The sequence below is a fragment of the Meriones unguiculatus genome, chromosome 14 (genome assembly GCF_030254825.1).
Source record: "Meriones unguiculatus strain TT.TT164.6M chromosome 14, Bangor_MerUng_6.1, whole genome shotgun sequence".
NCBI classification, from domain to species: Eukaryota; Metazoa; Chordata; class Mammalia; order Rodentia; family Muridae; genus Meriones; species Meriones unguiculatus.
Genome location: NC_083361.1, coordinates 69,993,141 through 70,011,315, shown reverse-complemented (window position 1 = coordinate 70,011,315; position 18,175 = coordinate 69,993,141). Strand labels below are relative to the sequence as shown.

General features: G+C 39.7%; 1 protein-coding gene across 1 annotated transcript in view; it reads left to right on the top strand.

Moving 5' to 3' along the window:
* Hdgfl3 (HDGF like 3) overlaps positions 1-18,175 on the top strand; it is a 54,922-nt gene that overhangs the window by 20,031 nt on the left and 16,716 nt on the right. The window contains exon 2 of the mRNA XM_021633069.2: positions 14,082-14,158. Within this exon, the coding sequence (XP_021488744.1) occupies positions 14,082-14,158 (77 nt within the window). The remainder of the gene's footprint in view (positions 1-14,081; positions 14,159-18,175) is intronic.

The following is an 18,175-nucleotide window of genomic DNA, read 5'->3' as shown; positions in this document are numbered from 1 at the left end:
GGGGCCATTTTAAAAGCAACTTATAATTCTCTTACCAACAACTTTTCTAGGGTTACCTCATCCTTACCTCCTTGATACAAGAAAATGTACATCCTCTCAGTGACCTTTTCCCTGGTCATCTTTTGGTATCATCAGCTCCCCCTGCCCCCTGCAATCACCATCTTACCTCCAGGTGGCTCTCTTGGACAGGATTTAATAGATTCCCATACTGTGTCTTGAGGGTAAGCTATGGAGTTTGTTATTCTTTACAAGAATTCCTGCCAGTCACCATTGATTTCATGCTGCCATCAGAGTAACCAAATGATTATCTGTAGCCTCTCTCAAGGATTTCAGATACGAGTCATCTGAAGATCAAGAAGACACACTCTAGGAGGCAGAAGTAGGTGGATCTCTGAGTTTGAGGCCAGCCTAGTCTACAGATGGAGTCCAGGACAGCCAAGGCTACACGGAGAAACCCTGTCTTGGGGGTTGGGGAGAGGGAAGATCTGGAAAACATACCTTGGGTTCTCAAGGAACCTTCTTTCTACAGTTGAAGTCCTTGGGGCAAAGGACAGCCTCAGCATAGCAGAATTTTCTCCAGCTCTTGCCCTCTCACCTTTTCTGTTTGTTAAAAAGAGTAAATTGTATATGGATTTTGAATGCATTCTTCTCAAGTGGGAGATTATTCACCTCTTTTGGGAATATATTGTCTTTCATTTTGGATCTTTAGCTAAAACAGACACTCGGGTAGCTTTGTGTTGGCACCCTGTCTCATGGGATCTGCCTCCTTCCAGTTCTTTGTGACTTGTGGCTCTTTACCCTCAGTGTCACTTACAAGAGCACTGCTGCTGTTCGTGGATTTAACTTTTAAATTGTTCCCATGTTTGTTACTAGTCTCACATTATTTAGTTTATACCCAAAATAAAGGTGATGGTTAAAATTGGAAAGTGAAAGTAACAAAATGAACATGAAAATAAACACTAGTTAAAAGAATAAAATAACATTTTTATATATTTCTCACAATTAAAATAGTATAATTTGAATCTTGGCCAACCTAAAGATTTCTTTCCATCCTGCCTATCTCCCTGATAGGGAGAAAGGACAAGTTTTAAAAAAAATCAGGAAGGGAAGACAGGGTGAGAAGAAAGCACCAGATAGCTCATTTTGGATTATGATATGTTTTTCTTTAATCTAATTGCTAATAGAATTTTAAATGAGGTGTCTACCTCATAATAGATAAAGTAGAGAGAAGGCTGGTATTTAAAAAGGAACATATTACTAGCATAAATTACTTTTATTTGAACTAGTAAAATCTAACAGTATAATCTTTATAAGAGACTGACTTAACATTAACAAAGAATAGAATGCAAAAATAGTTGCAAATTGGAAAGGTATATTTGGATAAAACTAAAAGATGACAGTATTTATGTGACATTAAAAAAAAGATTCAAAATATTACCTGAATTCAGAAGTGTCTCAAGTAAAATAACTAACTCCATGTGGTCATCTTTGTTTAAAATTTGTAGTGAGAGGACACTGACAGGTCAGAGATAGGTTCTTTTTCCTACTAAAATGTACCATATTGTGTGCTTGGTGGCACAAGCCTGTAATCCCAGCACTGCAGGCAAAGGCAGGCGGATCTCTGTGAGTTCAAGGCCAGCCTGGTCTACAAAGTGAGTCCAGGACAGCCAAGGGTATACAGAGAAATCCTGTCTCAAAGAAACAAAAAAATATACCATAGAAAATCTTGTCTATGGTTAGGAAAATATCACTGGAAGAGGACCAGCTCAGAATCCTGCCTGGGGAGCTGGAAAAGAGAAGGTTAATCCTAGAAATAAAGATTCTTTTTTAAAAACTGTGTAATAATAAGTATAATGAAACAAAACATGTATAACACATAGGGATTGGACAAAGCAAACAAAAGGATAAGGGCCTGAGAAGAAAGCACAACTACTCATTTACACTCTCAGGAATTCCACAAAAACACTAAACCAGAAGCCATAATATATGTGCAAACCTGTGCATGCCCCTGTACATGCTGCCTCAGTCTTTGTGAGTCTGCATTAGCATTGATCATTTAGACTTAGAAGCCTTGTTCTCCTGGTGTCCGCTGTCTCCTCTGGTTCTTACAGTGTGCCTCCTCATTCATAGGATCCCCTGAACCCTGAGAGGAGAGGTTTGATGGAGACATCCTGTTTAGGGCTATATTGTTTCAAGATCTCTCACTCTCTGTATAATATTTAGCTGTGGGGCTCTGGGTTTGTTCCCATCTGCTCCAGAAAGAAACTTCTCTAAGGACGGCTGAGCAAGGCACTACGTAAGTATAGCAGAATACCGTTAGTGTTAGGTTGCAAATCCAGGACAGATGGCTGAAGTGCCTGTTTAACATATCAAAGTGGACCTGGCCGCCAGGTTCTCCCTGCAGCCCCTCAGTCGCTACTTGTTACAGGGCCTTCCTGGCTGGCATACCCCACCCCTACCCCGAACTCTCCAGCTTAGGGCCTACAGAATCCAAACATTTTTCATTATCTGCTTTCTTAGGACCTTTGGACCTTCTGGTTGCTGCACCTGGATCTCTTCTCTACCCTTTCTCTTCCCCTCTGCCTCTCCCAACATGGCACAGCTCAGTCTAGTCATGTCCGCTCTGAACTCTCCCAGGTGTGTCTGCCTCTGACTATGCTCTCTCTCTTCTTTTATCTACAATACACCTCCTCCACCATACATAGGACGGTCATGTCCTTTCTTTTCCTTTTTATTTCTCCATTCAATTAGGAGTCTGTCTTTATCTTAGGTCCCTGAGCTATCTAGTCTCAGGTCTAATCACCCAAGGATATGGATTCCATCTTGTAGAGTGGGCCTTAAGTTAAATCAGATGTCGATTGGTTGCTCCCACAAGCTTTGTGCCACCATTGCCTCAGCATATTTTACAGGCAGGACACCATTGTAGATTAGCCGTTCTGTGACTAGATTGTAGCACGACTAGATGTAGCATTCTGTGACTATATAGCATACAGAGTACCTTCAAAGGCTCAGTGTAGGCACCAGTTCAGCTTCTCTGTTCAATAAGTTGTGTAGGTGTTGTCTTCAGAAGTGAGGTCTTGCCATGAGTTTGTGGCGAGCAACCTATAGTTTTGGCAACAACCAGGGTTGTTTGGAGATTCCCACAGGACCTCTTTGGCCAACAACTCTAATTAGATATAACCCAATCCTGGTACTAGAAGCTGCATTTGGTGATGAGATGGCCAGGTGGGGCTCTGTCCCATTATTTGCGATGTTATTTATATTACTTTCATATATTTAACTATTTTGTGAAGCTTCTACTATATTAGGTTTACACACCACCCCTCAGATGGCCCTGAATTTTAGCTGTCTCTCCCCTATTCCCTCCCTCATTCCCTTCTCTGTCTATCATTTGATCCTGCCATTCCAGCCCCCCAATCTATAACTATTCTATTTTTTTTTTTAAATAAAATCTGCTTACTCCCCTAGTCCCTTACTTTATAACTAACCTCTGGTTCTTCAGATTTTAGCTTGATTATCATTGACTTCACAGCTGATATTCACATTAAGCAAATACATACCATATTTGTCTTTCTGGATCTACCTCACTCAGGACTTCCTTTTTGGTTTGTTTGTTTTGGTTCTATATATTTGTCCACAAATTTCATCAAGCCATTTTTTAACAGCTGAGTAATATTTCAATATGTACATGTACCACATTCTCTTTATCCGTTCTTTTGTTGAGGGACATGTAAGTTATTTACAGTTTTTGGCTATTACAAATAGAGCGGCAATGAACATGGTTGAGCAAGTATCTCTGAAGTAGAATAAAGCATCCCTTGGGTATATGTCCAAGATGTTTATAGCTGAATCTTGATTTAGATGGATTCCCATCTTCCTTCTGAACTGCCACACTGATTTCCATAGTGGCTGTACAAGTTTATACTTCTACCAGCAATGGATGCGTGTTCCCCTAACTCTACATCATCACCAGTGTGAACTGTCACTTATTTGATCTTAGTCATTCTGAGGGGTGTAAGGTGAAATATCAACATAGTTTTGATTTGCATTCTCTAATGAGCTGGCTAGTTTTATGTCAGCTTGACACAAGCTAGAATTATCTGAAAAGAGGAAAACCCAATTGAGAAAATGCCTCCATATTGATGTGGTAGGGCCAAGCTCATTATGGGTGGGTGCTGTCCTTGGCCACCACTCTTCCTTTTATCAAGTTCAGTGTATCTAGTGTTATGTTAAGATCTTTGATCTGTTTGAGCAAACTTGAGTTTTGTAGGGGATAAGTATGAATCTATTTGCATTTTTCTATATACAGTCATCCACTTTGACCAACACCATTTGTTGAAGGTGATTTCCCCCAGGGTGTATTTCTGGCTGGCTTACCAAAAAGTGAGTGTCCACAGGTGTGTAGGTTTGTGCTTGGATCTTGAGTCAGGGTCTTGTAGATGTTGACTATTTAGGAGGACATATCGGGGTATGTACTATTTATCATTTCCTTATCTAATCATTTCTGTCTATACTAATGAGCCTCTTTTGGTTGGAGAGCGTCAGTGAACACATTTGTTTATGCTCTTGAGGCTCTTCCACAGGATAGACGGCTTGCTAGCATGGAATTGTTAAACTGTGTGGGATGTTTGAACTCTTAAGGAACGGTACCACTTTCTTAACCATCTGTAGTAACCTACATTGCTATTGCTAATACTTCTCTGTGTTTTGTCCATTTTCCTGTACTCGGTTTTAGGCACAATTCTAGGTTAAGAATGTAATTTAATTCATTAAAAACACAAAAGTAGCCTAGCACAGTAGCTCATCACGTTAATCTAAGCACTTGGGGTGCTGAGGCAAGAAGTTTGTTAAATTTAAGACCAGAGTGAGACTCTGTCTCTAAATAAATAAGGAAAGTAATGCTAGAGAAAATGTGAGAAATGTTTTTCATAATCATGGACTAGGTAAAGCCCTTTAAGAAAGATACAAAAGAAAAAAAAAGAAAAGGAAAAAAAGATCCAAACTCAGAATCCACAAAGAAGAGTGATTAGTGGTTTTAATACACATGTAATAGTGTCTGCTGTACACACGACCTGTGCATGTAGTCCTAACTGTCAGTAGGCTGACATGAGAGCACTACAAGTTTGAGGGAAACCCTGTATCAAAAGTGTGAGTATGGGTGAGCATGCATATAGAGATCAGAGAACAACTCTCTGACATCCGCTCCCGCCTTCCATTGTGAGTTCCTGAGATGGAATTCAAATTCCTGCTGCCAAGCTTGGGCGGCAATCACTTTTATCCTTTCAGCTGTCTCCAACCCTCATTCAGCACTTCGTTCCTATCTCTGTTTCCTTTTTCATACACACAGCACAGAGTTAGGACTAAACTTAAAACTTTTTTCTTCCAGGCACTGCTGTGTGTAGTAGGATTACAGTTGTGTGGAAAACAAAACTGTCCTCCAAAAAAGATTACTTCAGTGTCAAGAGACAAATATCTACAAACATACATTCCTACATCAGAGAGGTGTTAAAAATAGTAAAAGGGGGACAATGATAGAGAAAGCAGTGCTTTTTAAGCAGATTGCAAAGGAAGTCTTTCTGATGAAGCTGAGCAGAAATTTGGATGAAGTAAAAGAGTTGGGCATGAACACATGAGAAAAGAGATCTTACCCAGGAGGACCCTTAGTGTCTTTCTCTAGACCCTGCCCCTTAGGACTCTGACCCTTTACAACTTATCCCCCTCAACCACCAGCTAGACTTTCAGAGTAAGTAAGCACACCATTATCTACAAATTTGAGCCACTGTGTGGAATCTTTTGATCTCCATGTCGTGATTGGATTGCCCTCATATTGGTGCATTTTAATCACTAACTCATTCCATTGGTGAGGGAGAAATTTCTACTGTTGTGGGATGGCTAAACCCCCGACACTGGGCAGCTGTGACAGGCAACAGATTATTAATTGCATTATTCAGAGCCTGGAGTGTACCACTGGCTACACAGGGCCCATGGTAGTGGACAGTGTAAAACAGTTCATAGTTGCAGTAGGATCAGGTACCATGTGGTTACCATAGGAGGATATGTTTGGTTGTTGGGATAATTTCAGGGGTTGACTTGGAACTGAATGCTGTTACTCAAGGGTAATAGGGGCTCTGCTTAATCCCTTTGATTGGAAGAGATTTTTATGTATGAGGACTGTATCCGTGGGTACAAGTGGAGAGAGCTATCAGCTAGTCCAGTAGAGGCCCTTCTAATTGTATCAAATGTTGAGCTTTCAGATCTTACTATCTAAGCCAGTGAGTCTCAAACAGTGGGTTGCAACCTCAGTTACAGGGGTTGCATATCAGATATTTATATTACAATTCATAACAGTAGCAAAATTGCAGTTATGAAGTAGCAATGAAAATAATTTATTGTTGGGGTCACCGCAGTATGAGAAACTATGAAAAGGTTGCATCATTAGGAAGGCTGAGAACCACTGGTTTCTAAGCCATTTGAGTTTCCTGTTGAGTGTTCCTATGCAACACTCTGTACGAGCAGCATCAGAGAAGGAAGGAGCTTTTAGATACTTGAAAATAGTGAATGAGTCAGAACACCACAGTAGTGGTGGTTTCACATATAGAAGGACAACTTTCAGAAGTGAGTGTTTTGTTTAAAAAACAGACTTAAGGTTGAATGTGGTAATGTGTGCCTTGAGTCCTAACACTCTGGAGGTAGAGGAAGAAGGATCTCTGAGTTTGAGGCCAGGGTGGTCTCAGACTGGAACTGGAAAGTTCCAGGAAAGCAGAGGCTACACAGAACCTGCCACAATAAACAAACAAACAAATATGTGAATAAGTGTGACAGAATCAGTATAAAATCACAGACGTCATTTCCTAAATGGCTCATCTCTTCTACCTGTCTATATTCCCATACAGTCATTTACTGCACCTTGGTTTTTGTTTGTTCTTTTCTTTTCTTTCTTTTCTTTTCTTTCTTTTCTTTCTTTCTTTTCTTTTTTCTTTCTTTTCTTTTCTTTTTTTTTCTTTTTTTGAGATAGGGTTTTTCTGTGTATCCTTGGCTGTCCTGGACTTTATTTATAGACCAGGCTGACCTCAAACTCACAGAGATCCACCTGCCTCTGCCACCATGCTCTATGCTAAAATTACAGGCGAGTACCACCATGCCTGGCTTATTGCACCTTGTTAAGAGCACAGAAAACTTTATTTAAAACCAATTGATGTCAGCACAGTAAAAACCAAATTCCTGTTTTATATTAATATTTGATGGCATCTTTATCTTTGCCAAGAATCAAGACTGTTCTTTTTAATAATTGACATTAATAGAATCAAAGCTTTTGGTCTTAACCTTATCAATAAATTGTTAAACACTACCAGCTTCAGCAAAATTTTAATGTTTTGTTCCTTCTTTTTAGACTGTTCAAAGGTACTGTAGTACTCCAAAGAGAATTCCCTTCCACAATGCTCCTCTTACTTGCTGCTGTCCATTATCCTCATTTCTATTTCATTACTTTTAAAGACTGATCTTTTCTCATTAATAAAAATACATTCATTTGTCTTGTAAAGACAGTTTAAATTTATACCACGTTTAGTATTGTCTCAGTATTTAACCAATGTAACATGGGAATATTTGTCATTGATATAAATAGCACATATCCTTCCTGTGCCCTCTTAAACATGATAAAGTAGCCACTGCTTAACATGTAACAGTTAAAGGCAAAGCTCTATGTACGGAAACTATATTTGGGGCTAGGGATGTAACTTAGTCATTGGAGTGCTTTCCTGACATGCAGGAAGACCTGAGTTCAGCCTCAGAGCTGTAATGACTGTGATGGCTCACACCTGGAGTTTCAGTACAGGAGGTGGAGGTGGGAGGGTCAACTTCAAAGTCATCTTTGACCATAAAGTCATTTTAAGGCCAGCCTGGGACACAAGACAGTGTCTCAGAACCAAACAAATTTGGTAACCAGTAAATTAGTATTTTCTCTTAGAAATTATCAATTTTTGCAAAGATTATTAGTCAACTCAGTTTAATGCTAGTGGAATGGCACTTAAACACTGGTAGTTATGACTAATCAGAAAGTAATTCTTGTTACATTGTAAAGGTTGTGTAGCAGGTTAGAGCCCTGGTTAATACAAGCGTGAGGACCTGAGTGTGCATCCTTAGCACCCACAAAAGCCCAGCATGGGAGTGGGTCAGGAGTGTCCTGCATCCTACCCCTCCACAAAAACAAAACAGAGAACCTCGTGTTCAGTAAGAGACCCTGTTTAGAAGGAATGGATAAAACAGAACAATAAAGATCCCTAGTGGCCTCCTGGCCTCTGCACAGGTGTGCAGTTATATCCATGGGAAAAGATTTGTGAGGAGCTAAGTGTGGTAGAGCATGCCTATAACAGCCGAACCAAGAGGATATTGAGTTTGAAGCCAGTGTGTGCTACATAATGAGACCTACAAAGAAAAAGCAAAACAAAACCTCAGAATTGTAATTTGTTTACATTTTCCTTAATCTTAAACATTGTGTGGAAGAAATGTCAGCTTCACAGTAGTGTAAAAACTTTGAAAAGTTCAAATGTAATTACTGTCATCACAAGAAAGCAAAGCCACCTTATTTTAAATAGCAGAATATATTCATATTACACTCCATAGTGATTCTGTTCAGACAGATAGCTATTTTTGAATCATACCAGTCTGATCTGTTCCATAATTTACTTTGACTCCTTGAATTTTTAAATTTTTTTTATAAATTATAGTTTATTCTCTTTGTATCCCAGCTGTAGCCCCCTCCCTCATCCCCTCCCAGTTCCACCCTCCCTCCCTCATCTCCTTCCATGCCCCTCCCCAAGTCCACTGATAGGGGAGGTCCTCCTCCCCTTCCCTCTAACCCTATCAAGTTTCTTCAGGACTGGCTGCATTATCTTCCTCTGTGGTCTGGTAAGGCTGCTCCCCACTCACAGGGAGGTGATCAAAGAGCCAGCCACTGAGTTCACGTCAGAGACAGTCCCTGTTCCCATTACTAGGGAACCCACTTGAACATTGAGCTGCCATGGGCTACATCTGTGCAGGGGGTTCTAGATTATCTCCATGCATGGTCCTTGGCTGGAGTATCAGAAAAGACCCCTGTGCCCAGATTTTTTGGTTCTGTTGCTCTCCTTGTGGAGTGCTTGTCCCCTCCAGGTCTTTCTAGCTCCTCCTCCTTTCATAAGATTCCCTGCATTCTGCCCAAAGTTTGGCTGTGAGTCTCAGCATCTACTTCGATAACTTCCTGGGTAGAGTCTTTCAAAGGCCCTCTGTGGTAGGCTCCTGTCCTGTTCCCTCTTTTCTCCCTCTTCTGATGACTATCCCGTTTGCCTTTTTGAGTGAGGATTGATCACTTATCCCCCAGGGTCCTCCTTGTTGCTCAGCTTCTTTAGGTGTATAGATTTTAGTATTTTTATCCTATATTATATGTCTAATATCCAATTATAAGTGAATTTATACCATGTGTGTCTTTCTGCTTCTGGGATACCTCACTCAGGTTGTCTTTTCTAGAGGAATATCGAATGGCAGATCAAAAACTCAAGTGACATGATGGAAAGGATGTGGAGAAAGGGGAACTCTCCTCCATTGGTAGTGGGAATGTAGACTTGTACAACCACTTTGGAAATCAATCTGGTGCTTTCTTGGACAATTAGGAATAGTGCTACCTCAAGATCCAGCTATACCACTCCTAGGCATATATCCAAATATGCTCAAGTACACAACAAGGACATTTGCTCAACCATGTTCATAGCAGCTTTATTCATAATAGCCAGAACCTGGAAACAACCCAGAAGCCCCTCAACTGAGGAATGGATACAGAAATTGTGGTACATTGACACAGTGGAATGCTACTCAGCAATTAAAACAAATTTGAAATTTGCAGGCAAATGGTAGGGACTCCTTGCTTCTTATTTTTTAAGTGCTTGTGAGTTTCCAGGAATTATAAAAGTTTTTTCTAAAAGACTACATATTTAACAGTGCTTTCTTAAAGAATTAGGAAAACAAGGTTGGGTTGATACATTTCTTTGCAGTCTGAATACAGAAAGCCTGAAGAGTACTTTGATGTTCATACAAACATCGTAGCCCATCTACCAGAAGCACAAGAGGCCAGCAAATCTTACAGTGTTTGTCAAAATCGCCTAGGGACCTCTTAAAACACTGGCTCCTGGGGACTGTAGTCCTGTGCTCTCTGTTGTCCAGTGTCTAAGAACATACATGTGTTTACCAGTTCTAAGTTTTTTTACAGTCAGCAGACTAATTTTGGAACATGTTATGATTAGAAAATCTGCTCATATTTTTTTTATTTTCAGAAATAAACCTGAGGCAAAATTTTTCATACTGAAAGGACTTGTTTTGATGTTTAAGGGTATGATTAAAGCAGCAGCAAAGAAATAGAAGAAATTTTCTGTTTATATATGGTAATTCTAGTCCTCTGATATAAAGATTTTTTTGCAAATTATGAAAAGGGAGAATTTTTCTCCTTTAATACCACTGACCTCACCCCTAATGTTTATATTTTTCTATTACTTTTTAGTACCTGTCTTTAAAACTACATGAATATAAATGTAATCAATTATGAACATAAAGTGTTTTTTGTTGTTTTCTTAAAAAGTCATGAGATTTTTTTCCTTTATAACAAAAAAGATTGATAACCACTATTTGCCATACCTAGATAAATGAATTAGTCAGTTTATTGGTGATTGCTGACAGTCCAAACAGTATGTCACCAGTTCTAGTGGGGCCCCCTTCCCTTCATCACATTGCGGTAGAACTTTATCAAGAGGGAAATAATACATAGAAAGATAGAAAATAAGAGAGTAATTTAGGATTTGGGCTTTGGCTTTTATAAAAAGTTCACTATTAGGAGAACTAACTCAGGGATCCTGTGAGAGCTGCTGTAATCTCCTCCTAGGACAACCTCCCAGTAGCCTCCAATAGAGGTACCATATTTCTTCACATCATTACACATCACTACACTACACAAACTGTCAACAGATGAACCAGTCTCAACCCATATTTAAATAGCATTAGGGATAAAATTTTAAATACGATTATTTCTTACAGTGGCTAGGGAAATGACTATTGGTGAGGAAACATGGCGGCCTGAGTTTCGATCCTGGTGGACTAGAAACAGGCAGGTGGATCCCTGAAACTCATTGACTGTCCTGCCTTGTGTAATCAATAAGCTTCAAGCTCAGGGAGAGACCATGTCTCAAAAAATAAAGGTGGGAAGCAATTGAACGATATCTGATAGCCGCCTCGGGCCTCTGCGTGTGCACACACACACATGCGCAAAGCCAAGATAGAGCCCCTAGGAAGTTTCACAGGTTGAATGTAATGATAACTACCTACATTTTATTTATTGAGCACCTGGTGTTAGGGATTCTGAACTGCCTTTCATTTGATAGTCATAGCAACAACATTTGTGTCATGTGAAGAGATGAAGAAACTACAATTGGGTAATTAGCCCAAGACCACACAGCCACTAAGTGACAGAACCATGACTTGTACCCATATCTAGATTCCAGAGAAAAGCATGGCGAACAGGTAAATTTACCATGTTACTCAATTCAGACGTTGAACTGTTCAAGGTAGACCTGGAAAGCTAACTAGAAACCATTTCTATATAAGCATTTTGGGAAATTGCTGGTGATTTCTTGTAGGTTATTTTGTTTTTGTAAACAAATAACTCATTTTTGTAATTGACAAAAATAGTCTCTTGGGGGCTGAAGAGATGGCTCAGAGGTTAAGAGCCCTGGCTGTTCTTCCAAAGGTCCTGAGTTCAATTCCCAGCAACCACATGGTGGCTCACAACCATCTGTAAAGAGATCTGGCACCCTCTTCTGTGTGTAGGCCTACATGCAGGAAGAGTACTGTATAAATAATAAATAAATAAATCTAAAAAAAAAAAATAGTCTCTGAAAACTGGGAAATTCAGCCAGCAGAGAAGACTGAAAGAACAGAATACACTCCCAGCACTCAGGAGGCAGGGGCTAGAGGATTGCAAGTTGCAGCATGGCCTGGGCTGCATAGTGGGTTCCAGGCCAGACTGCAGTGTGAACTGTGTTTCAGCAACAACAAAAGTAAAACATGGCATTTCTCGTTACCAAATCATGACTCGGGGAGAAGAATGACTTTTTTTTATAACAATCTAAGGAATTTGGACCTTATCCTATCTGAAGTTTTCAACCTCAGCAGTACATAAGAACTGGTAGGTCTTGGGAAAAGCTGACTTGTTTTTATTTTTAAAAACCCTAGATGGGTTCAGATACCTAACTAGGAATGATATAGTCAACAAAGAGCTATAGAATCTGGAGCATGGAAGTGTTTGTCCATCTTGAAGACTCACATGGATGGAGAGAGACTCCCTGTGATTCAGATCAATGAGTACATGATAATGCTATCGTTGATAGTTCTCAGAACTCTCCTTTGTTGAAGCCTGTTCTAAAGGTATATGTCATTTTAAAAGTACAGCTTTTCACCAGCCACTATGGCAGTAGTGGTGGCATGGGCAGGAGGTCTAGTCCCACCCCGCTAGTCACCACAGGACTGGTGGAGATCCAGTCTAACCAACTAGGCTACCACCCAGACCTGGGGCTTTGAGTTGGCCCACCCCAACATCTGCTCTATCTGTGAGCACTCAGAGGGGCCAGTCCTGCAGAACCATGGCCACAGGATCTCCATGCCTCTGGATAATATAGGGATATCCAAGAGCAGTCTCAGTGAGGATCCAGTATTGATGGTAAAGCAGAAGCCAGTGGCCTTGAATCAGACCAACAACTCTTCGCAACAAACATTTGCATATAAAGCTGTTTGGGCAAAAGGATATACCTACTGTGTGACACACGACAGCTCCCAGTGTTGTTGTTATGAACGAGTGCATGATGGAGAGGTGGGAAAGACAGAGGATCTCAGCAGTGCATGCACAGAAGAACTGGAGTCTTGACAGCCATGGTAGACAGATGAGCAAGTTGTCACCCAGTAGGGTTGGCAGGAGAGTGTGCAGCAGCCTGAAGCTTGCGTGGACTCAGCCCCCGACAGGTTGCCCTGGTTCTGAATAGCAACATGATCAAGATGGAGAATGGTTCGTTTACTGGATTAGACCTCTTCAAAAGACCTCTATGATCCGTGCCTCCTTGCAGAGGCCATGCTAGTCAGTGGCCCATGCTTCAGCAGAGGGCTATGTTGGTGTTCTTGGGCTGTACAGCCACAGTTCCTGGGTGAATGCTGAGACTGGTGCCTGAAAAGTAGATGTTCGGGGTCTGTGCTATGGCTAGAAACCATGTGGCAGCCTAGGATCCTGCTCCCGCTGACTGAAGGGCAAGGATGCTGCTCTTGCAGTGTTACTAATGACAGATGCAGCTGAGAAAGAGGAGCATAAAAGACTTCGTGACAACCCCTACCTCCACTCCACCCCATCCTCAAAAAGTGACAGCCTAAAAGGAAGCCATCTAGGAGAAAAAAAATGCTGGGACACAGTGTAGCTCTCCACAGCAGATGGCTTCTGGCAGGGGTACAGGTGGAGGACTCGGCTTCTCTTGTGGGGCTGGCCACGAGGAGTTTGTCCATGGACTTGCTTTTTCTTTTTCCTTTTCCTTTCTTTTTTTTTTGGCGGGGGGATGTAATAGCGGGTGGGGGCCAGACATGGGAGGACTGGGAGTGAGTCCAATCAGGGTTCAAAATGTTAGATTCCCAAAAATAAAAATATTATGTTATTAATAAAATATCATAGATGGAACTTGAGAGGTGTTAATAATCTGTTACACATTAAAAAACAAAAAATACAGCTTTTGTTTCTCTGTTTAATTCACTAGAACAATTTTCTAGGAGTAACTGTTGAGTCAAAAGAAATAAATAGTTTAGGCTCAATAAATTGTTATGATGGATATAACCAATTTACAGTTTTAAGTAGGCCAAATAGGACTTAGAATAGAATAATTTATTCTATTCTAATTTTGCTAAGTTTGAGGGAAAAAAACCTATTAGTTTTTAATATACATTTTATTTTGAAATTAGCAATAAATTATCAAAACAATGTTTATATTCTGTTTACAGCATTATTTAATAACTGAATTTATCTTTAATAGATTGATGAACTCCCAGAGGGAGCTGTGAAGCCTCCAGCAAACAAGTACCCTATCTTCTTTTTTGGTACCCATGAAACGTAAGTTAACAAAATAGCTTAAAGTTTCAACAATTCTAATTTGAATCCACTCGATTATGTACTCTACTATTTTATATATTGTTATTCATTATTCCATTTATAAAGTAGTCAAACCAGTTTATTTTTATTAATGTATTAGTTCTTTTTGCATGTTGTAACAAAATACATAATAGAAGCAACTTTAGGAAGAAGGTGTTTATTTCCCCTCATGGTCTCAGGGGATCTCAGTGCATCATAGCATGGCAGGCATGATAAGAGTCTGTCGGCAAGAACGTTTGGTAATGGGTTTTCACATGGTAGACTAGGACCTATAGAAGAGGCAAATCAGGAACAGACCTAGGTGTAGCTTAAAAGACCCATCTCTAGTGACGTATCATTCAGGCCTCACCTCCATAACTTCCCAAGTTAACATCACCATCTGGGAACTAAATGTTCAAACACATGCGTGGGGAGGTGGGGGTTTATTTCTTATTCAAACCATAAATAAGTTTTCATTCATAGAAGTCCTGATTACTGAATGAACATCTTTTCTTTGAATTCTGTTTCTGTTTCTTAATTATTGGTTCTTAACCCACGGTAACCCTTTAGGACACTGATAAAGTTCTAGAGTGGTAGGCTTACCACACCTAATAACACCCTTTAAACTCTGTGTATTTCCCCTGTAGAGAAGCTTCTTCCACCAATTTTTTAGGACAAAGTTCTCTTAAGCCTTTTCAATTTTAGACCAATAATAAAGGTACAGCCTTTTAAGGTTTTCTAATTATGTTTGTTGAATGTCTTCATTCATTTCCTTCTTTCTCAATAATATGAAATGGACACAGGTTAGGGTGAGTAGACAGATCTCCTCTAAGAACCCGGTGTCCTCTGTTAGACCCTACCAGTCCTTGGTGTTACTTTTGTGTGCTTGTTTGTGAAAGTGTCACTGTGAAGACCAGATTGGCCTTGGACTCACAGAGATCACCTGCACCTCTTATGTGCCTCCACACCAAGCTTGTTTGATTATTTTTTTTTAATTATTATACTGCAATTATATCTGTGCATTTCCCAGGGACAGGGAAGGACAGAGAGTGGTAAACAAGAGATGCCTTGTAAGGATGGCAAACAAGGTGCATAGATGACTCTTCCTGCATTCATTCCATTGTCAAGAACATGAGACCACACAGAGCTGTGGGGAAGCTGGGAAATAGCCTCCAGATAAGCAGTTCTAAAATACGGGAGAAGAAAAAAATAAGAGAATGACACTGGGAGACAACTGGTCGTCTGCCATATTCCTGGACCCACACTTCATTTATTTTCATTTGAATGTTGGCAGTTTGGCATGAATCTCATTCTGGTCTTGAAAGTACCAGGATAAAGTCCTGAAGATAGATTTCTTTTCTTATATGATAAATAATTGTGTCTCTTTCAAGAAATATTTTATAAGGACTTTTTTGTATTGTTTTGAGTTTGGTTTGTTTTGGCTTAGTTGTTTTTGTGTTTTGGGTTTTTTAGTTTGTTTGTTTTCGTGTATGTTGTGTTTGTTGCTGAACTAGCTGCAAGTCCTCATGCAGGCAAGAACTTTACAGCTAAGCTATACCCAAGCCCAATTTTCATCTAACAAACACTGTATATGCCTTTTCTTCTTTAGGTTTCTAGAAAGCTTAAAAGTATATGTTTTCCCTATAAATACACAATGCTTTGTGATACATATTTTATTTATCTCACTCCTGACCATATTTTATGTGAATATCATTGTTTTGACTTTTATTTAGAATAATCTGTCTGCAGATTATCTGGTTGCATTTGTGGGACAAGGCAGAAGTTAATTTTTAAAATAAATTACACTATGTACCATTTATTACTTTTATTCCCTTCATAAATATTTGTTTTCTAGGCATTCTGGAAGTCACTGGAAGTAGAAAAGTGTCCTTAAAATCCTGCCAGCTGGAAAGTAACCCGCAGTTACTTTCTCTGCATAGAGTAATTGCAGAAAGACAAAAGCCAGAGTAATAATTCCTGTCAAGTTTTCTTGAAAGTGAACTAGCTACGTACAGTGTTTATTTTTTCTTATGTTCATGTTGTTTGTAAAATAAGACTTCAGCTTAGCCCACAAAAACTTTATTAGTTCTTGGTTTTGTTTTGATTATACTCATTTTCCTCCCCCAGTTCTTCTTGTACCCACACTTCTCTATTCACTCAATTTTGTATTTTCTCTTTTTAAGCCACCGAGACCAATTTGTGCTTCCCAAATATTCTTGAATGTGTGGTCTTCCTGCGTATGGCTGACTACCAGGGGTACACTCTTAGATAAAACTGTCTTCTCAGGGTCTCCTGATAGCCCAGAATGAGTTCAAACTCCTGCCTCCAGTTCCCAAATGCATTAGATGTGTGTATCAGCATGCTTAGTATAAATAGATTTGTTAGTTTGTTGTTTTTTTTTTTTTTTAATTAGCTGGATAGTGTGAGAGGTCATTGCTCCACCCAGTCAGAAAACAGAATTTATGAATTACTGTTAACATGTTGACTGAAAAGTTTCGGTATCATCTTTTGCTGATTTCTCAATTTCTATCTCTAGCTCACAACCTCCTTTATTTTCCAGAGTCATCTTCTAACTTTCTATTTGATATCTTCACATGAATGCCTTAACTAAAACTTTAGATTTTACAGCTTTCTTATTTCCATTCTGAAATCTTAAAGATAGCCTCAAGTCCAGTTTCTCCATCAAAGGTTCTTTCCTAAGAATGAGTTCTGGTTTTGACTGTTTCTTCACCAGCTACAATGTACACCCTGGCCCAAGTTGCCTTCATTGCCTTACTTCAGTAGCCTTCTGCTGCTTCTTGCTTACATCCTTGTACCTAACCTCACTTGGTTTTCGACACAATAGCCAAACGATGCTATTGACACATCGCAGAACCTTTCATGTCTTCCCATCTTATTTAGTACCTTTGCAATGACTTCCCAGGCCCTAAATAATCTGTGTCACTAACATGTTACCTCTCTAAGCTTATCCTATGCTGCTGTACTGTTACTCTTTTCACTCTAGCTGCCCTGGCCTCTTTTGTGTTTCTCAGACACATTATTCTCACCCATGTAGCAGCACAGATGGTTCCTTCACCTCCCTTTTTGGTGATGCCTTCCCCAGTCTTTATAGTTAAAATTGTAAAAGTCATCCCTAGTCTATCCATCTGTGATGGCTAGTTGTAATTTGTCAATTTGACCCAATCTAGAATCTCCAGGGAGAGTATCAATGAGAGATCATCTAGAGTAAGTTGCTTATGGGTATGTCTGGGAGAGGGGTTCTTAATCGTGTTGATTGAGCTAGAAAGACCTACCCACTGTGATAACACCATTCCCTCAGATGGATCTGACTACATGAGTGGAGTGAATTGAGCACCAATGTGCATGCATTAATTCATTGCTCTCTGCTCTTGACTGTGGATGTAATGTGTCCAGCTACTTCAAATCCCCGCCACTTTGACTCTGCTACAATGATGGATGATAACCTAAATTGTAAACCAAATAAATCCTTCCTTCCTTAAGTTGCTTTTTTAAGGGTGTTTTATCACAGAAATAGGAAAAGAAACTTAGACACTGTCCTTATCTGAATAAACAAATGTAAGTTTGTTTACAGTTTTAATTGTTCTGCTGTCAGCACCTGTACTTCATGAAGGCAGCAGTGTGGCTTGTTCTCTGTGGAATTTCAATACAATTGCATCAATGCCTGACACAGTATAGGTGTTTGACTGGCGTTTGTCAAATTAATAAATACGTAAACCCTAGTTTGAAATACAAGTCTCAAGAGTGTCAGCCAAAGTGAGCCTCAGTAGTCTGACTCCCTCACTAGAGTCAGGTCACAGATGACGCTGTGGACTCTGTTTGGGGTGCGCCAGTTGTTGCTTCTTTAGAGTAAGATTTAAATTAGATATGATTTTGCTTACTTGGGGGGGTTGTTCTTTTTTCCTTTTGCTGCCCAATTTACAGAAAGAATATTGGCTAACTATTCTCAAGTAGTATACAAAATTAAATTATTTTATTCCA